General features: G+C 35.9%; 1 protein-coding gene across 1 annotated transcript in view; it reads left to right on the top strand.

The window, feature by feature from the left end:
* The first annotated feature begins 5,770 nt into the window (after positions 1-5,770).
* Positions 5,771-21,134, top strand: part of LOC128087166 (macrophage mannose receptor 1-like) — a 30,038-nt gene continuing 14,674 nt past the window's right edge. The window contains exons 1-17 of the mRNA XM_052696503.1: positions 5,771-5,954; positions 6,971-7,372; positions 8,255-8,428; positions 9,799-9,957; positions 10,856-10,969; positions 11,692-11,826; positions 12,639-12,821; positions 13,594-13,751; positions 14,419-14,532; positions 14,846-14,961; positions 15,267-15,415; positions 16,506-16,705; positions 16,997-17,124; positions 18,125-18,206; positions 19,328-19,472; positions 20,665-20,700; positions 20,823-20,998. Coding sequence (XP_052552463.1) covers positions 5,894-5,954; positions 6,971-7,372; positions 8,255-8,428; positions 9,799-9,957; positions 10,856-10,969; positions 11,692-11,826; positions 12,639-12,821; positions 13,594-13,751; positions 14,419-14,532; positions 14,846-14,961; positions 15,267-15,415; positions 16,506-16,705; positions 16,997-17,124; positions 18,125-18,206; positions 19,328-19,472; positions 20,665-20,700; positions 20,823-20,998 — 2,532 coding nt within the window. The 5' untranslated portion in view covers positions 5,771-5,893. The remainder of the gene's footprint in view (positions 5,955-6,970; positions 7,373-8,254; positions 8,429-9,798; positions 9,958-10,855; positions 10,970-11,691; positions 11,827-12,638; positions 12,822-13,593; positions 13,752-14,418; positions 14,533-14,845; positions 14,962-15,266; positions 15,416-16,505; positions 16,706-16,996; positions 17,125-18,124; positions 18,207-19,327; positions 19,473-20,664; positions 20,701-20,822; positions 20,999-21,134) is intronic.

The following is a 21,134-nucleotide window of genomic DNA, read 5'->3' as shown; positions in this document are numbered from 1 at the left end:
AAAGAGATTTAAGATTTACAGAAAATTGAAGTATTATTCCATGGAAAATATTTTGAAGCATTTTTTTCTGGAATGTGCTGAGTTTGTTTTTTTTTTGTTTGTTTGTGTTGGGTTTTTTTTTTTTTTTTTTTTTTTATGAGGAAGGAAAAAGTGATAAAGCAAAGGAAGAAAACAGTGACCATCATAGAAATAACATAAATTACAGTTATTTTTATAACTGCATACTGATATCGAGGAAGTATGACTAGACAAGTTATTTTATCTTACAGACGTCATGCATGTTAACAGCAGTCTAAATTTGTATTTTGATTACTTACATCAATTACTGAGGATCAGTTAATTAGGAGCAAATAAAGCATAATACAAAATGTGGATGAGTGTAGCCTAAAATCAGCAGTCGCGGAGCATACACTGGCCTGTTGTACCTCAGCCAAAATATTGAGGTTCAAATGCTCTTGGATCATCTTGTCTAGGGAATGTTTGCAGCTGTGATATGACTTTCAGGTGCAAGCCTCCCAGATGGGCCATTCATCTCCTGGAAATGTGGTGTCTGTGGCTCCACTGCTGGAAAACCTTGTGTTGTAGTTTAACCTGGCAGCAGCTCAGCACCACTCAGCTATACAATCATTCCCACACACCCCTCCAAGAGTTCAAAACAAAACGCTACCTAGAGACTGAGATTAGAAAAGAAAAGAAAAGAAAAGAAAAGAAAAGAAAAGAAAAGAAAAGAAAAGAAAAGAAAAGAAAAGAAAAGAAAAGAAAAGAAAAGAAAAGAAAAGAAAAGAAAAGAAGAGAGCTTACTGAGACAGAAGAGGAAAAATTTAAATAAACTTGCAATTATCGTCACCTACCAACCAATTCACAGCAACAATACTATGCCACTTCCCTGGGCTTAATTCAGGCACTTGTCCTGTCCCCATCCCACCCTTGATTCCACACCATAGAGGCAGTGGCTCTTCTCCCACAGATCGGTCTGCTTCTGGATATGTTCCCATCACTCAGCAACGGTCTTAACAGCAGTGTGCTATTAATGGTGTTTTGGCTCTTATCAGAATATCCTGGAGATAAATTTTGCTGAAAGAGAGACAACTGAGTTTAGCTGACTTCTGATAACTGCTTATCTCTTTTGTTTTTATAAAGTGTTTCACTAAATAATCTGTCCAAGTACTTAATTCTCAATTATTTTTTCCCTGATGCTGAACTCTCCCTTGTTAAACAGTTTCCATTGTTTCTTTTTCCTGTACTTCCTGTCATTTCCTGAGTAGGAGAGTTTATGACCTTTCCCCATATAGTGATGATTTATATCTTTGAAGTTTGTTGTTTGGTGCTCTTGTCTTCCCCCCTCTGGACAAAGTTCTTTCTGCATCTCCTCAGAGGCTATGTAATTATTCTGTATTTCTGGGCTTATAGTTTTCCTTTCAAGAAGAAAAATTAATAGCTTTAATGTTATTTCTACTTGAAAATTCTTTTCCCTCTGTTATAGTTCTCTTATTATAAAAAGAAAGCAGATAGGTTTGTAAAAGGCTTTGTAGAAGATGATAAAGTAATTTTAGTTTATATAACAGAAGTAAGGGAGGATTTTTGAAAACAGAAGACCATGTCTGATTTCATGGATAGGATAATAAAGTGGACATGCAGAGTGTTGAGCTGTTTAGAGTTTGCAGAGGCAAGTTGTAAAGATAGTTTAGCTTCCGAGTTTTTTTTTAAAGTAGGCTAGGCTGGTAGTAAACTTCAAGAAGTAAAGCTCTGATAATGGTCTGTTCACAACTTCTGTTGAACTTGCAAACATCAGCCACATGGGTCAGTAAAATAAGTTACTCAAAGCGTGGTTTGGACTGTGTCTCCTTAAAGAGTTCAAAAAAGTAAGTAGATTAGATATTCCTATCAGATTAAGAGAACTTCTTAATTCTTGGAAACATTTCCTGCACAAGACAAGGTCACTGGCATTTGTTGCTTGTGCTTGACAAATCTAAGAAGAACAAGGGGATTCTCAGGATTTGTATGTTAGTGAAATGCTAAGTGTAATTTTAAAATCTTGCTTCTTTGAAGCATACAGCATACATAAGTCTAACAACTGTCTTGTTACTCATAATAACAAAGGCTAGAGAAGTAGATATTTAAGGAATATCTCCTTGTATCGGACAAAATCCTATGCTATTTCTCGTTATCCTTCTACTGAAATTAGTGTAATACAAAGTTTCTCCCTCTTTTAACAATTTAAACTTATTGTTAAATCTGATTTAGGCACTCTTCTCCAGAATTCACAGACCTTATGTGTCATATCTTGCATATTGCTGTTAGTGATTTAATGTTACTACATGAAATATTTCACTTTAGTCTTAATACAAGCGTAGAAGGTAAGGCTTATTTAATTTCAATATGCGTCTTTTTCTTTCTGTTAGTTGTTTTTCTTTTTCTTTTTTTTTTTTCTTTTCTTTTTTTTTTGTTCTCAATATAGTTAACACCACTGACCGTTCTGTCACAAATCACTTTGCTTGTGAAGGTTCAAATAGTGAGAACGTGTATTTTTGGCTTCTCCATGTCACTGCAGTGCTTAATGGACCTCTATTTTGTTTGCATTTTTCACATCATATTCATGGAGCACAGGACTTTTCCTTAATTTGTAATAAATTTTAGATTTGAAAAGACTGAGGTTTTCTTATTATTAACTGCATTGTATTACTGCTAGCATGATACAGGCCAGGTCATATGGACTAAGTAATTAATCTAACAACTGACTTTCACAGCATTTTTTTGTAGGAAATGTAAGGCAATTTCATGACAATAAGGTAGCAGATTTTTCATTACTCCAGAAAAATTTGCTGTCTTTTCAGAGCTTTGTCTACTGAATTTAGTATTTCCTACTCTGGCTAAAAATGAACCAAAAACCTTTAATGATTTCACTTTCTAATTGGTGAAGATTTAACTTCACAATTCCATTTTAAATTTCATTTTTTATTTATGTATTGCTAAATGTATTTTTAAAATGTCTGTTGTCTGTGTGGTGCCCACACATGCAGTCTCCGGCTGTGCATAATGTACTTAAGATGAGAGGATGTTTTCTTCTGAGACATTTTGGTAACTATTTATATATATAATGACTCTTATTCAGAAAAAGCGGATACAGATTCTACTTCTTTAGAAAAAGTCAATAGTATTCTTTCTCAAACAATGTTTAAACTCATTTTTCCCCAAGGAAACTTCTGATTCTCTCATTCATGTTGACATTACCTTTCTGCTTTTTCTCTTCTTGCTTTGTTCTTGCTTTCACCAGATATGTACAAAAATAAAGAAAATGAATGCAATAGCAACAGTATTTTCAATCCAATGACTTCGCTTTGTTAGTTCTTATTTTGACCCATACAGATTTTATTGTTTGAATTACTGATAAAGAGCAGCTTTAAACCGATGCCTTTATAAGACTGAATGAAATGCCAGATAGCCACCTATCTTTCCTGCTATCTTCTACCTAGAAAAATAACAAGAAACAAAGACTAATTTCATCTCATACGAAGATTTACCTTGGGGTTAAGTGATCCTAAGGATGTTTGCTGTTGAAAGATCTCAGAGCATTCTATGGGATCAATATACAGGTCATTTTATAACACTGCAGCTTTCAGTGAACACCTGGCATCAGTGTTCAGCAGATCATTGTCCGCAAAATAACCACTACGTTACTTCAGCTATTTGTTTAGGTATAACAGATATGTTGAGATATAAAGTGCTGTTTATGCTGCACTGTTATTTTTCTCAACTTTTGAACGATGAAAAATTTAATGAACTTATTTGAGATTTCCAGATGAACATTTAGCAACTTGGCTTTTACACTATTAGTCAACAATCTGTTAAGGGATTGATGTCTAGGATGTAGGTCTAACAACTAATGTTGCAGCCTCCCTGAATTTGAGGGAAAAGAGAATTGACTAAATTCATGACAAGGGCTACAGCTTTGTTTTATAGGCTGGCTTCTGAACTTCTAGGTGAGGACTGGACGATCTGTGCCCTATGGACAGAAGCAGCTTGTTTGTAGACCAAGCACTGCTTTCGTGGTGGGGCTGCCCCATAAGATGAAAGCAACTGACTTTGGCAGATTGCATGGGACAAGAACACAGTGCCACCTTCCGTACGCCACTCCCCAAGGTGCGTTTCTGATGTCTGTAGTGAGCAGAAGCTGTCAGGTAAAAGTGACAAGACTCCTCTGGCTTTGTTCTTCCTCATAGTCTAGTCTCATGGATTTTGATGGCTCTGAGCAGCAATCTCACTCAAGAATCAGCACAGCACCCTGTAATGCTCAATCCTGGACACAGTGGAAAAGACTCAAGAGTGCTCATTCTGCTCATGAACCAATGTTTGCTGTACTGCTGGGTGTCTGGCTGTGCTGATTAGAGGATCAACAGAGCTAAGTGAAGGGACAGTTCCCTTTTTGGTTTTATGTTTTTGCACAGTGTCCAACTGAGAAGAAGTAGGAATGCCTCTCAGTTTTGTGCCATACAAGTGCCTGAATAAAAAGAGTCTCCTGATAGAATAAATGACAACATATCTTTTATATAAATGGGCCATGAGGAAATACTGTCTGTCTGAGACATAACTGTTCAGGCTAAAGAAAGCTTTGTACTTTCTAGGCAAGATGTTTGGCAGCTGATTAAAAGACTTGGGAAAAAAGAGTAGTGTCAAATACCTTTTCCAGAAAAAGGTGTTGGCTTTGTCATTTGCAGTATATTTTGTCACCATCTGAAAAAGAAAATTCTGTTAACTTTGCCTTTAACTTCCTAATATCCGAACCATTTCCTTGTAATTTCTAATTTTGTAATTCAATTTCTCCTTTTTTATTTTGATCTCGCAAACCTGCTCAGAGAATTAATTCTCTTGCCTTGTCTTTCTACTGAGAAGCAAAGTAGAAACAACTCTGTGTTCAGGAAATCTTGGCAGCAAAGAGAAGATGATGCCAAATTTCTTTGCTATTGCACTACTAACAGTTACAGAATAAGTATGCTACTACACTTCAAATAATATCTTCATACAACAAATTCATTTTTTTTTTCCCATTTAACAGTTTTTCTAAACAAAATAAAATATTTATCTGATAAAAAACTACTGTGATAAAGTCAGGCCTTGATGTAACTAGAAAGATGTCTTCTGTGGTTTGGAGAGGAGCACTGCTTCTTCCAGATTTATGTACAATCAGAAACCAGACTGCTGGGTGCTTGTTCTGTAATCTGAGCAAGATCAGGTATGTGGCATTTCTTGAAACTGATCAACACCTGGCAAGATTTGCCTACTCCACAGGAAAAACAGGGACTGAATAGAAAGGGAGACATTCTTCAGGAAGATTTCAGTGTTGGCATCCAAGCTGCATTGCTGCAAAAATCAAAATCAGTAGGTTAATGAGAAGGAGAGTCAGAAGGAAAGAAATTCTAGTAACTTTATACACAGTGAATTTCACTGAAATCCTGGTCCTTTAAAGTTCAGTCCTGTCACACATAAAAATGCAAGACTGGTGTATTTTCCTGATGGAATTTCTTTACTGTGTAATGAAAGCTGAGACTGCATTTCTCTGTGGTGTTTCAGAGTTGTTTAATCCCGTGAGCTCTGTGGATGTTTCTCCAGGAGAGAGAGCAGTGAAGTACTGATATAACCTTGCCTATCACCTGCTTTCTCAAGGCAGCACAGCATGCCATCAAAGGCAAAATTAGTGCTGTGTGGTTTTTTTTTTTTTTTTTTTTTGAAATATAGCATGTGACAGAATATTTCCTCATTTAGCACTCAGGGCTTTCTCTCCAGCCTAAGAAACCGAGAAGCACTACTCACTGTCCTTGCTTCAGCAAGGCTTCATTATTAGCAACACTCATTGTATGGCTTTTGGTGGAAGGAAGAAAAGAAAGCAACACTTGCAATGAGGTTCTCCAGGTTCTTGTTTGTTCTTACTCTCATTCACAGTGCTTTGCAGCTGGAAGGTAAGTGTCTTGTCTTCTGCAACGCTGTGTGTGAAAGGCTTTTGGGGAATTAATTAGTATGAGTAACACAAATGAAGTAATATCTACATGAAATAGTTGGATTACATTTGGGAAGTTATGGAAGACGATATAGCTTCCATCACTTTTGTTGCACTTCTTTCACAGATGTTAAGCAATGACCTTTTGCAGGACCAGATGTCTCCTGAGTAAAATTGTTTGTTATGGATTGCCTCACAGTTCCTGTTCTTAACCGTATGTGGTATTACTGTAGGGGCTGATGCATTGTATATTATAAATTAAACTGATTTAATTTTTGCAAGCTTTTTAAATTAATTCATTTTTTTCTTAATACCTTTTTTAGTATGTATGATACTCAGTGATCAAAAGATGTATCATGGGTCCCAACTGGTTATGAATCCCATAACTCTGGAGGGCTGCTTTCTCATGTTATGTTTGGTTTCTCAATGCCATTCCTAGTTGCCATGGCTCCCAGTAGATGCTGCAGGTCAGCAAGGCTCAGGAACCTTTAGTGAGACCTGGAGTGGTTCACCCATATCTATAGTGAAAAGGAGAAAAAAAATCTGGATTCTGTGGGGAAAATAAGTGGCTCAGCAAAAACGGCTGTGACAACTGTAAGATCTGGTAGCATGAGAAAAGTTTGCGGAGGTCAAAGATCAGCAGACTGTGCATCTGAGGACACGTGGCAATGGGGTGATAGTGACAGCAGTTTGTGTGAGGGAATTCTCATGGTTAATATGAATAAATCCAACAAGATATACTTAGCTCTTCTGATGCTGCTGGCTGCCCTAATCTGCAATATAGTGTTACACAGTAAAGTAATGCAAATTCAGTTCTCTATTTTATTGTTAAAAAATGATAAAGTTGGTGTTGAATTGGGCTTCATTGAAAAATGTTTTATTTGATAGGAAAGCAATGACTTCTACTTTGTGTGGATAGGAAGCAGAATATGCTACTTACATTAATTATACTATGCTTTCCATTGTTTTGTTTTACAGACACTGAAATATTTTTAATATATAATAAAGTCAGCAAACTCTGTCTTCAGGCTTCTATTGCACAATCAGTTAGAACTGCCACTTGCCATCAAGACAATGAATCGCAAAAATTCACTTGGATTACTGATCATCAGCTCATGAGTGTGAGACTGAACCTGTGCTTGGGTGTTCCACTGAAGGAAGAGGAGGTTGCGATCACCCTGTTCCCATGTAACCAAACAAGTGAGCTGCAGTGGTGGGAATGTAGAAATGAAAGCCTTCTTGCAATCCAGGGAGAAGACTTGTTTTTCAATCCTGGCAAGGAAGAACATGATAATGTTGTATTAAAAGAGCAGTTGAGTCCAAAGAGTTATTGGAAGATCTATGGGGCCATTGATGTTTTATGTTCTCAGAAATACGAAGGTACCAGAAAATTGGGTCTTTACTCCATTACACTAATTTCTTTCTGAGTGTTAGAGTGTTTTAGATCTTTAGCTCTGAATATCCTGATTCCTTCAGAAACAATCAGTATTTTAGAATATCTATACTGGGAGAGTTATACTTGAATTTAATTTCATATCTTTTGCAATGTATTATATGTGTTTTATATAATACATATATCTTGCACTACATACACTGTGATATTATAGTAGTGTTATAGTATTATAATATTGTAGCATATTACAGTCCATAATTAGCTTCACAGAATAATAAAACATCTTAGATTGGAAGGGATCTTAAAGCCTACTCAGTTCCAATCCTCTGCCATGGGCAGGGCTGCTCCCCACTACAGCAGGTTGCCCTGGACCCCATCCATCCCTGCCTTGAACACCCCAGGGCTGGTGTATTACAGCTTCTCTGGGCAGTCTGTGCCAGTGCCTCATCACCCTCTCAGTAAAGAATTTCTTCCTAATAGCTGACCTGTACTTCCCCTCTATTAGTTTAAAGCCATTCTCACTGTCACTGTCAGACTGTGTAAAAAGCTGGTCTCTTGCTTATAAACTCTCTTTTAAGTACTGAAAGGCCACATTAAGGTCATCCCAGAGCCTTCTCTACTCCATTCTGAACAAGCCCGTCTCCCTCAACCTTTCTTCATAGGAAAGTTGCTCACGCCCTCTGAGTATCTTCCTGCCTCTCCTCTGGGCCCATTCCAACAGCTCTGATTACTCTAAATTGCTTTTCCATAAAGCAATACATGGGAAAGCTAATATGGAAATAACTTAGAGATGCAATTCAGCAATTAATATAGCATTTTTGACAGTTTACATTATCTTCTACACTACTGTTATGCTTTTGTCTTCTCAGAGACCTTTACGCTGCTAGGAAATGCTTTTGGGGCACCTTGTGTGTTCCCTTTCATGTACAAGAAGCAGTGGTATGCAGAGTGCACGAGTGCTGGCCGCTCAGACGGCTGGCTCTGGTGTGCAACGACTGCAGACTATGACACAGACCAGCGATACGGATTTTGCCCAATAAAAGGTAAGTTATCTGTTTCCCTGCAGTTCTCTTTAGCTAATCAGAGCTAGCAGAGTGTCAATATCTTTATAATGATGCATAGTTTACATCAACAAATTGTACTGCATTGCTACATCCTACAGCACAACACAAGGAAGTAACACAATGTTGCATAAGATTTGGAGAAAAGTGACTGAAGAGTAAAATAGCATGTAGTTCCCATTAGCTGTGGTGGTGCTGCTGAGCAGCAGGATAACTTTGAGTTCCTTCTTTCCCTGTCGAGATACATTCTGTGATCATTGTACAACTCTTTTCTGACGACCCCCATTGTGATGGATATGGGCATAAATATAAGTGCTTTAGGAAGCATAATGATTAAGCTAACATGTTTTTAATCTGCATATATATATATATATATATCTACATATATATATGTATATATATATTTGCTTCAGTGGAAAGTGCTCTTTCGTTGATCCTAAAGAGTCCTCTTCATATAGTCTGGATATTTCTTTAAAAATGAAATTTTTCTGAAAATTGACTTCCATTTCTGTGGTCACTTCTCTTTCCATCTCCCTTTCTGGCTGTATGATTGACAGGTAAGGCTTTGCAATTCTCCTGATCTTCTTAACTCTCCCCTGCCTTTTTCCCCATCGGTCTGCAGTCAAATGTGCTGTTGAGGTCACTACACAGATATCTATAACAGTAAGCCTAAATGGCATGTGACACAGGGATCAGTTAATACTTTTCAAAGTCTTTGAAAGCCAGTTCTCAATTCTTTTTTTTTATTATTTATTTGTTCAGCTTTATATTGGCTTTGGGGAATAATCAAACGTCTTATCCAATTTTGTATTGCATTTTAATAGGCATGAATGGATCCTCACCAGATCAAAGAGGCAAAGATAATCAGAAGAGGGAGCAGCATGTGGCTCAGTACCATGGCAGTGCCCCAGCTCTCAAACTGTGGCAAGAGCCACAAGACACTTTTAGCAGAGGAAGGTTTCTCTAAAAACTGTCTGATGCTAAATTCAGACCTATAGCTGTATCTCAGAGCTCTCAGTGGAAACTGCTGCCAAGAAAGAGAAGAAGCTGGATATGTTTAAATAGATTCCAGCTAAGATTTCTGCCACTGCGCTTTATGTAATATACATTTTAATGCAATCACTTCCTTAAGAGTAATTCCTGGATTATGCATCTTTATGCAAGAGTGAGGAATATCTTTCTGCCTGTTGGGCCTTTACCTTCATCTTTCCTTATCCTGCTCCTAAAATTTTCAGTGCTCTTGGAAGAACAGAACCAACAGACATAAGAATGCCATGCGTATGGAGAACCTTTAGAACCTAATTTTTCTGTGAGTGAACTACTGTCCCCCATTATAGTTATTTTCTCCACAGACAGAGATACCACTTGGACTACAGATGTGTTAAGAAATGCCTACTACCAAATAAACTCTGAATCTGCTCTCACATGGCACCAAGCAAGGAAGAGCTGTCAGCAACAAAATGCAGAATTACTGAGTATCACAGATATTCATGAACAAATGTACCTTAAAGGTAAGGAAATAAAGAAAACCCTAATCTACTTACATTCAGGATCTTTTCAGTCTATCACTATAGCTATGGTCTACCTTCTATGGTTTTGTGAGCCTAAATATATTTAAAAAATAAATAAATATAATCTTTTATAATTTGCAAGTTCATATTAAACTCACTGAAGTTTAAATGAAATTCAGAGTATTTCAGCATGCTACAAGAGTAGCAGTTTGACTCTCTGTTTAGAAATGTTATGTTGTTTAAAAAATTGGTAAAAAAATTGATTGTTTTTTCTGTTTTAAGAAAAAGCATCCTTCTGAAAACTAAATGAAAATTTCATTTTTAGTAAAAAGTGATATTTAAAAAAAAATTGACAGTGAGAGAAGACATTCACTTATGCCAAAGGAAAGACATGTTTTGTGTCAAAAGCTGTTTGGCATGTGTTTTGTTTTGTTTTTCCATTCATTTAGCATTTAGAAGAATATTAATTATTCACACATCCGAAATCATGGCTCTGCCTACTGTAGTATATCTCAGGACTGAGATGGAAGAAAGTATCTCTTGCTTTAATGATGAAATTAACATATAAGATTTTTAGCTTTAAAGTTTACTCTTACACTATACTGATACTTCCACTTGAATATTGCCAGTCTTGTATAGATTTAGACTGTTCCACAAAAAACACTGATTCTGAATTTATTCTATGAGATGTCATTTTGCAATAAGAGATACAGAAAGTAAGAGAGTGTTTTGTTGCTGCTGACTGCATTTTTTGTTGATCGAAACTTCAATATTTAAATTTATCACAATATCTAAAGATATTCATAGTTGCATATTTAAGAATGTCATGTCTTCCTACAGTAATTATTAATGACTTTTGCTAAATAAAAAGTGATTTATGAATCTTTTGGTTATTTAGAATTAACAGAAAGTACAGATTCTGCACTGTGGATTGGCCTCAATAGACTGGACTTGAAGAGCGGCTGGGAGTGGATTGGAGGCACTCCTTTCCAGTATTTAAACTGGGCTCCAGGTAGCTGTGGCTTTGCTCAAATTCTGTACTTCTGAAGACAAAGAATACATACTTCAAATTCATCTTTAAAATATATTCTCAGATTATTTGGGCATGAGAAAAAGTAGTATGTTAGTGTAAAGCCTCCAAAACGACATGTATTTAGCCTTCTTTGTTAGCTTTAGAAAAGTTTGTTTGTTTGTTTGCTTATTAGTCCATCGTTTTCTTTTTCTATAGCAATGTAAATCAGGAACTTCTATGTATTGCAAAAATATTTTACTTCTGAAAACCACACTACTTCTCCCACAAATATTTAGTTTTCCATTTCTGGTCTCTAGCAACAAAAATAATCTTAAAAATCAGAGGATTGAGCAAGTTGCATGTTTACTTACACTTTAAGTTATATTGCAAATATGCTAGATTACATGGAGGCATTCCCACAAATGGAGATCTTTCTTAGTTCAAAAAATGTTTAGATGTTGTACTAAGGGGCATGGTTTAGTTGGGAAATATTGTGGACTGGGTGATCTTGGGGGTCTTTTCCAACCTTTATGATTTTATGATTTGGTTCTTGCTGAATCTGAAAAAGATGCAATCTTTGAGGCTGCTGCCACCTCAGCCAGGAGTGATTTCTCCTGCTTGTTTTTGAGCTTAGAATTATATTTGTCTTCAGAAATATTCACCTTTTTTCTTTTCTTTTTTTTTTTTTTTTTTTCTTTTTTTTTTTTTTATCTTTCCCAAAGGAAGTCCCTCTCCAGAATCTGGAAAACTCTGTGTGGTATTGAATCCTGAAACAAAAGCTAAATGGCAAAATTGGGAATGTGATCAGAAACTTGGCTATATCTGTAAAAAAAGAAACTTTACCTTGATACCCTCAGGTATGTGATCTGTGCTGATAATTAAAAATAGGAGCTGTTGTCTGAATTGCCTGTTTTTCCCTTTGGCAAAAATGAGCAGGAGAATTTTATTAGAAAGAACTATTTTTAACCATTACTGTCACTTTCATTTTTTTCTCATTCATGATTTTTCAGCCGTTGCACCCTTTCTAGGATGGTCTCTAAGTCCCACCACACAGGGTGGAACAGCCAGGTCTCTTTTTGAAACCACAGAGTACTGGGTGTGGAAAAGGAGAACAAATCAAAAGTTATTTTTCAGAAAAGATAAGTTAGTAAATACAGTTAAAGAAAGAAAAACTGACACATAGCAAAGATAAAAGATATTTTAAGTAAATATTTCCCTGCATGTGTTTTCCCGTGCATATGTCTAGTTTGAAATTTGTCTAGTTGATTTTTTATCTACAGATACACTTAATCTTTCAAAAAATCGTAAGTATTCCATTAACTACAGATGATTTCTGATTTTTCTTAACTGATAAACAGCCTCTAAGTTACAGAGAGTGTTACCATTTATACATTAATGTGATTTTTTACAGATATTTGATCATCATAAAAACTGTAGATTTTGTACTAAATAATATACATATTAAAAAGCTTGCATTTTCCTAGTTAAAACAGCAAGTTTTGAATCATATTCATACCTAATGTTTGCTAGCCATCATTTCATTATAGCGAGAATCCCCAAAGAAAATTCTTAGGTTAGAGCCTTTGCGGAGGATGAGTGAAGTTATTTTCAGCCTCCTGTCATTTGCATAGCATTTAAACTCTCCTAAAGTACTGGTATTTATTTCTAGGTGATATTGGGCCTATTGCTTGCCCAGATGGATGGGTGTCATATGTAGATCACTGTTACAAGATCTTCAGGGAAACCAAAGGATGGCAAGAAGCTTTGACCTCCTGTCAGAATGAAGGGAGTCACCTGGCCAGCATCCAACACCTTGAGGAGCACAGCTTTATAGTGTCTGGGCTTGGGTACAGTGAGTATTTCCAGTTGATTTTTTTTCTTTTTCTTTTTTTTTTCCCTTGTCTGTATGCAAGGAGTTACCAGCCAGCTGACCTGAGAAGTAGAAATTGCGTATTAGAATTAAATATCTCAGCCAAAGACATGCAAGGAACCAAAGGCCGAGCAGTGATAGATTGGTGAAGTACATTCTGTGTCAAAACTGTCCAACCATCATCACAAGAACCACTTACAGGAATGTATTTTGCTTTCTTTCAATTTTTGATTCTATTATCATCCCCTAATCTAGTGACTACTGATGAAATTGTGAGTATCCTTCCAGATCTTTCTCATTTTTCTAAATGCTGCCTAAATTTACCTTTCATTTTCAATAGCTTTTCTTCCATTATGAATGCCTAAAACCATAGGATTGTGCACTGATTTATGCCAGAGTATACCTCAGAAGTCGTCTAGTTCAGCCCCAGCTTGCACAGCTAGCCTCAAATCAGGTTAGACAACAATTTTAAGATGGTCCTATGTGGAGAAGGCAGTTACACTTGATCCTTGTAAGTTGCTTCCAACCTGGGGCATTCTATGATGCTATGATTTCATTATAATCTAATTTTGAACATGTACTGTAAATATTGTAATACATGTGAAACATTTCACATATAAGATAATCATGCAACAAACTAAATAATGTTCTGCTTTATAAACAAAGGGATTTTGTGTTCTGGAGCTTGAGGTAGCTGGAAAAAGGATAAAGCACCATAAGATGTCTTGTCTAGTTCTGTGTTTCTCTGTTCTAGAGCCAACAGACAAGCTTTGGATTGGCCTGAACGATCACAAGTTTCAAATGTTTTTTGAATGGAGTGATGGTACGCCAGTGACATACATCAGATGGCATCTGGGAGAGCCATCCAGCACCAACACCAGGCCAGAAGACTGTGTTATGATCAAGGGCCAGGTAACATTATTCAGCATGCATCTGATTTTAATATAAAAACTAAATTGTTAACAGAAGAATAATCTGGCCTCCTATTTCAACAATGGTGTAGGGCCAGAAAAGGGGTTGTGAGGACAAAAGCTGAGAATCAAATATTATCTTTCATTAAAACAAACAAACAAACAAACAAACAAACAAACAAAAAAAGCCATTGTGCTACTTAGGACATTTTCTCCTCAAGTTCATCACAAAGCAATCGCTGAAATAAAGCAGGTCTTTCAATGTCATTTGGACACGTTCCCCATTCCCTCACTGCTTTTTTTCTGGTGGCAGCAATATCATATGAGGATCTCTGCTGCCGCACTTGTGCCTGCTCCTTTGCCTATTGTTGAGTGGCACAACTGCCTGTTCTGGGCCCTGCAGAACAGCTGGGGACCAGCTATAGCTGAAAAGTGGCCAGAAAATCTGTCACCTTCATCGCCATTCATCACTACTGTAGCAGTACTACCATAGACCACTCTACCATTTCAGTGAGTGTGAGCAGATTTAGTTTTGTTATCAACTTAGAGAATTGCCTATAAAAGTGTACATCTCTTTCAAAATGGAAGGAGAAATGAAGATCTATTCAATTTCTTTAGATTATTCATGTTAATCTCATTGTTACTTATTTCTTTTTCCTGCCTCATAGGATGGCTATTTTGCAGACTCTGACTGTGAGAAGAAAGCTGGCTATATTTGTAAAAGAAAACCTATACCACAACTAGCAGGAGAAAAGAAAAATACCGATGTAGGTTGCAAAAAAGTAAGTGTATAAGACTGGAAAATTAATTTCTCAGATCAAAAAAAGGTCCTTGTCTGAGAATAATCTAAAATTACTTGAATTAGTATTCATTTACAGAATTCTATTATTTGTTATGGAGTTTCTCTCTCTTACGTTACATTAAGCTACTTACAGAAACCATTTAGAAGAAATCTGAAATTTCAGAGCAAAAGTTTGCTAAGTCATAGTATTTACAACTATTGTCCTTCATTCATTTTGAAATTATACAGCTCATTTAATACATGAAACCACAATTATTTAAAACTCATATGGAGGTTCTATAATTGTGCTACAGGGATGGAGAAGATATGGGACCTACTGCTATTTTACTGGACATGTAGCAGCAACATTTTCCAAAGCAAATGACACTTGTGAAGGAGAAAAAGGTTTCTTAGCCACAGTTGAAAGTAGGTATGATAATGAATTTTCTTTGTCTTTTGAACAGGTAAAAGTTGTATGTTTCAAATTACTTAGGGAACCATTTCTCAGTTGTTACACAAGATCTATTAGTAAATTATCCAAGCTACAGATGAGGTTTGTAGCACAAAAAAAAGTCACTTTTTTGTTGATTTATATGGCACGTGAAGCAAGAAAAAGGAGAAAAGAATTCATCATCAGATGTCTAATCTAATTAGATAAATTAGATACATTGAAATTAGATAAATTTGGATAAATGCTTATTTTTTTCACTTGTGTTACTGTGATCTTCCTTGCAGATATGAACAAGCCTATTTGACTAGTCTTGTAGGGCTGAGGCCTGAGAAGTATTTCTGGCTGGGTCTTTCTGACATGGAGGACCAAGGAACTTTCAGGTGGAGCAGTGGTGAGGATGTCTCCTTCACACACTGGGGTGCAGCAATGCCTGGTAGGTGCTGTGGCTGTGGATGGTAGAGCCCACAGTCCCTATTCAGATTTTTACTGACATCAGTAAAAATCAGTAAAAATTTCTTGTAATGTAATGTTATCATTTAGCCTTCCAATATATTTTACAGGAACAGGCAGTTCCTAAAATCTATTTTTTAATTTCAAAGGGACAATTTGAATTACAGTTTTATATCAGGGTGTCTGATATACTTAGTCATAAATTTGACTTTATGTCTCTTCTTCACAAAGATATATATGTCTATTATGATAGATAATTAGAATCTTGAAAATTGCCTTCTTTTTGATAAACAGGTTACAGGCGGTTTCTGAGACTATTCTGCACTCATCTTTGGAGAAAAGAGGGAGAAAAGAGTGTGAAACAGAACAACTGTAATAAAGACTTAAAGTTAGAATTGCAAAATGACAGAATCAAAACTGATTCTGCCATATTTTTTCACTTATGATGTTAAGAAGCCTACATTCACATGATAATACTGAAACTGCACGAAAGAACAGAAAGCACTGTTTTGAAACACTATGAGGGAATCTGCTCTCCTCAAGATAGAATACATCCTTCCTAGTGATAATTTGTCTAAAATTTTTCTCAAATCTTTCAATGAGGTTATGAAATCTTAAATAGAATGTAAACAGCACAGAGCTATGAAACTTCTAGAAATGCAACAGGAGAAAACATCTTGCCAGGTACTCTACAGTGCCAGCAGATGAACAGATGAAACTTCATCATATCTCTTTTACTTTAGGCTTAAGTAAGAATGAGATCCTCATTATAAGCACAGGTTTTCCCTGTGAAAAATAAAAATTGTCTATCCATATAATTCATTATGAAGAACATCCATAATAGAAAGAAAAACAAGGAAAATCTTCAAACTGATTATGACCTGCTCAGACAGAAATCTCCTCTTCAGTTCTGTGGAAAACATGTATAATATTTCTCTTCTGTTCAAGTTCTTCTATTCAAGTGCTATTGTATGACAAAAAGGGAATGGGCACTTCTCAGAGTTTTTAAGCAAGATTCAAGTAATTTAGAGTGTATGATGAAATAGTCAACATGTTTTTTATTTCTCATAAAGGAAGTAAATCAGGGTGTGTTGCCATGAGAACTGGAATTGCAGCTGGATTATGGGATGTTCTTGACTGTGAATCTAAGCAAAAATATATCTGCAAACAATGGGCAGCTGGTGCAACAGCCCCACCTATTTCAACTACTGCTCCGAAACCCACATGTCCTGAAGGCTGGATATCAAATGATGATGCAAGTTCCTGTTATAAAGTAAGTGCTTAAATAGTTAAAAGAAATGCTTTGAAATGCTTTGTTTTTCACCTCTGTGTTAAATAATCAGACCACTCTATTGGAAAAATGTTATAAGCAGTATAATCCATTTCTCCTATATATTATTTTGCTTCTATGAAAACTTCATTTATATTTGATAAAGAGCATATTTCTTCATTTCATATTTTATGTGTATTGTGTATACATGTATTATATTGTGTTATAGACATACATATATATCCTTATTTTATGTTACACACAGTGGGATGTTTTAAAGTAATTTCTTCACAGTACTTTTGCAGGTCAGATATTAAAGAGAAATCATGGATTGAAGCTCGAGATTTTTGTAGACAAATTGGAGGGGATCTGGCCACCATCAACAATGAGGAGGAGAAAAAAATGATATTAAGAGGAAACAGGTGAGTATCTGTGCATTTTTATCTTGCTAGACTTTAAAGGTGCTTAAAATGAACTATTATAAGAACTCAGATAATTTCTGAAACAGAGATTCCTAAAAATCCAAAAACACTGAAAACTTTGAAATTTTATCTACTTATGAGTGTTAACTGTTTAATTAAAAAAAAAAAGACTATTTTTTTCATGGCTAATGGATATCATTTAGGAATACATGAAATTATAGGACGTGGTATTCTCAGCAGGGTTGAAAATATTACCAATATATTTACTTTTGACATACTTCAGCATAGCCAAAGCTGAGACTATCTTCAAGAGCAACAGCCTCTTTAAATTAGCAAAGGCCTTTCCTAGGAAAACAGAGTAGAGAGGAAATACAAGATCACTACTATCAATAATTTTGATAAATCAACCACTGATGCCAATCAAATGTAGAGTGACTGTTTGTATAGCAGTTAGCAGTGCTACTGTGTCAGCTATTCTTCCAGCTCCATTGCTATGGTATTGATGATTAGTTAGGGACTTGATATTCTTTAAGTTCTTTACCAACCTAAATGATTTTATAATTCTGTTATCTTGCTTTGTTCAAGAAGCATCCCTTGTCGAAAGTATGTAATGATTACTAATGTTTTTAAAAGCTTCAATTACATTTCTAAGTTAATACAACAGTGTTTGTATAAGTTGTGAATGCAGGGCTAGTGCACTGCCAATTACATCTGTTGCATCAGCACATTCAAACTGTGAATCCCAGTGAGTATAATAAGCATTTGTAAACTGCAGGGAGATTGTGTCATAGATGCTGGTGAGGCAGGTAACAGGGAGAAAAATATTAGATATTTCTATGGAGAACATATACATAAGTTTAGCCTTCACCAAAGCTGATAGGATAATTAATACTACTTCACTGCACCTTGGAAAATGCTTTAGAAATTTTAATGTGTTCCTGGATGTTGTTTGCATTAGTGTTTACAAACTGTTCTGTTTTATAATTTGTGTTTGAGTCAGATACTGTAGTTTTGAAACAGTTTGGCTTGGTATATTTTCCTTGAATCCAGATGAAGGATTTGCCTGGAGTGATGGCTCTCCTGTAAGTACTTCAATTTTTCATCAGATTTATTTGGTTAAGATGTACTGGGGTTTGTACATGTGCTTTTTGACTTTTTACTGTTCTCCTGTTCAAAGAGAATGCTAATCCTGCAAATGTTTATATGGCTGTTAACCTTTATTACCATCAGTAAAATCACTGCAACACATTTGAACACATGGAAGTAATCTGCATCTCACTATGGCCTGCAGCTTTCTGCACAGTCTTCCAGTATATTTTCTTTTCCAAAAATGTAGTATGAACACATAGCATCACAACATAAAACTTGGTCATACCGGATCTTGTATCCATTCTTTGGCCAGAAATATATAAAGAGCTAAGCATGCAACAGATGTATTTCTCAGTATCCTCCTGCATTTTTCAGTAAGCAGAGGATCAGGGTCTTTCAGAAACAGAGCTGAGATCTGTATTCCTACATGATGTTCCTACAGAATTCCACTTTTTATCATCTCCAAATGCTCTTACACTCTATTTCCTATTTTTTGATCCATGCAAGGACCTTTCCTCTTGTAATGCCTTAGTTTAAAAGTTTTTGGAAAGAGAACTTTGTTCAAAATCCCAAGTAACTTTTATCAAACAGTTCTTCCTTCCTGTTTGGATGACACTTCCTTCAGAGCAAACTTCACCAGATTTGTAAGACATGGCTTCCCTCCCAGAAGCCACGTTCCTGTCCTCATTAACTGAGAGAGAGGAAACAGTGAGAACTGAATTGAAGAATGTTATGGTCACTGCTACCAGATGGCTGTTGCACAATATCATTTTGAACCAGGTCACAGTCAACGCAGTGAAAACTACAAAGCCTATGTAGGAACAGTGAGAGTGGGTTGGGGTGAAGTCTTCAGCTAGATGAAGTTTATTAGCAGCAGTGCATTTGCCCATTTTTATTCTGACTGTGTCTAGTGCTTGAGATATGAGCAAGAAGAAAAGTCCTCCACGGCAAGACAACCTGATCTCCAAATTACTGACATTGCCCCATTGTAAAAATATTTACACCTATTTCTTTTTCTATATTTGTACTCTTAATAAGACACAGAATCTTTGTTTCTTTTTGCCAGTGGATAGTATAACTGCTGAAACAGAGCAAAAGATTACTTCTTTCATAGGTTAGGTACACAGACTGGAGTGATCATCCAAGAAGTTCAGGAGGACACATGTTCTGTGGTGTAATCAACGGTAGAACATTTTCTGGGCAATGGCTTCTTTCAGTCTGTGAAGAGGAGCATGGCTGGGTTTGTCAAATTAAAAAAGGTAGATTTATTATTCTCTTTAATCAGGAAGCTTAAATAACTTTTTAAAGTATTTGCTTTCTGATCTAATTTGCTGGAGAAAGATACAAAATTTTGAAAACGATACTGTTTCCAAATGCATGTCAAGAAAATTAGATAACATAATACAGGCCAGGATTTTTCAATGACAGATGATAAGAATAAATGAATTAATTTCTTCATGTAAATAATGGTATATAAATAATGGTGCTTCATAGATTGCAAATATTTTGTAAAATAATTTTTTGTTTGTGTGCTTTTGATGTCGGAAGTAAGGAGTTCCACCTTCGTTACAGCACTGATCATGGATAAAGCCAGAAACAAATCTAAAAAATGTTTGGTACAAACGTATTTTCTCTTGAGATCTGACTGGATTTACTGCCAGTTATAGGCCTCTAGAAGAGGTAACAGGAGATGGCTTTCCTAAGGGAAAGCTCCATTAGAAAAGTTTGTGCTAGAGTCACTTAGCAAAAGAAAAGTGTTCGGGATCACAGTTGGTGTGTTTGGCACTTGTTGCTGAAGCTAATGATAGCTATAGCAATACAGTTAAGGAAAATTGACAAAACAGGTCCAGAAACAGTACTCCATGTTCTCCTCTACAATTATGAAGAAAACAAACACCAGCTTTTGGAAAAGAAATTGTTCAAAGCAGTGGCATTTATTTTTCCATCTGAGGCAGAACAAATTTGCTCTTAGTATATACAGTTGTATTTCCTTTTGCCTATGAATATTCATGATTAAGAGAGTATTAGATAGAGATGAAGTAAATCTGGAGTTAATTTTCATCCTATTTATGAGAAGATCCCTCTGGAAAATTTTACCATCAAGAAAATGGTACATTTACTGGGGCATCAGTAAAGAGAATATAAAACTAAAGCTTAAAATGTTTCAAATAAATCTACTGTGGTTCATAGCTCAGGAGACTGTTTTAATTAATGCTGATCTCCACAGGTAAGCAATCCATCTATGACTTTGCTGAAATGAAGTGCAGCCTATGATATATAATTATAAGACCATGTATTTCTCATAATGCATAGTTGAAATTTGTGGCTAAGCCTGCTTCTTTCCTAGTCAATGGCAAAGGAGTGCAGAAGTCTGCTTTATTCTTGCTTGGTTCCTTGCAGTCACTCACAGAAACCATGCCACATTATAGCTTCTGTTCTGTTGTTTTGCAGGAGTGATGCCAAAACCTGAACCAATTGATACATATGGTAGGGTTTTGCATGCATTTATTCATTTTTTTCATCATTTTTTTAAATCAAAATTGTTACTCTCAAATGAATTTTTATGTCCTACAAATGAAGAACTTAAGTCTACCTTACTTGTCTTCCAGAGTATAAAACCACTGCGGATGGATGGGTCATGTACGAAGATAAGCTGTACTACATCAGCAAAGAACAAGTTTCCATGGAAGAAGCCCGAGAGTTTTGCAGGATGAATTCTGCAGATCTTGCTGTAATTAGTAGCAATAGTGAAAGGAGGTTCATACAGAGAGCTCTGATAAAAAATGTAAGAACCAATACAGTGTATAAATAATTTTGACAACCTTGAATTATCTTAGAAATAGAGCTAACGGTATTTTCACCAATTAAATGTAACTGAGACCAATGAAATCCCCAACAATATGCTATTTTTTGTTCTGTGT

This window comes from Tympanuchus pallidicinctus, unplaced genomic scaffold (genome assembly GCF_026119805.1).
Source record: "Tympanuchus pallidicinctus isolate F22 unplaced genomic scaffold, pur_lepc_1.0 scaffold3, whole genome shotgun sequence".
NCBI classification, from domain to species: Eukaryota; Metazoa; Chordata; class Aves; order Galliformes; family Phasianidae; genus Tympanuchus; species Tympanuchus pallidicinctus.
Note: the sequence above shows the minus strand (reverse complement) of the source record. Positions and strands in the feature narration are given on the sequence as shown.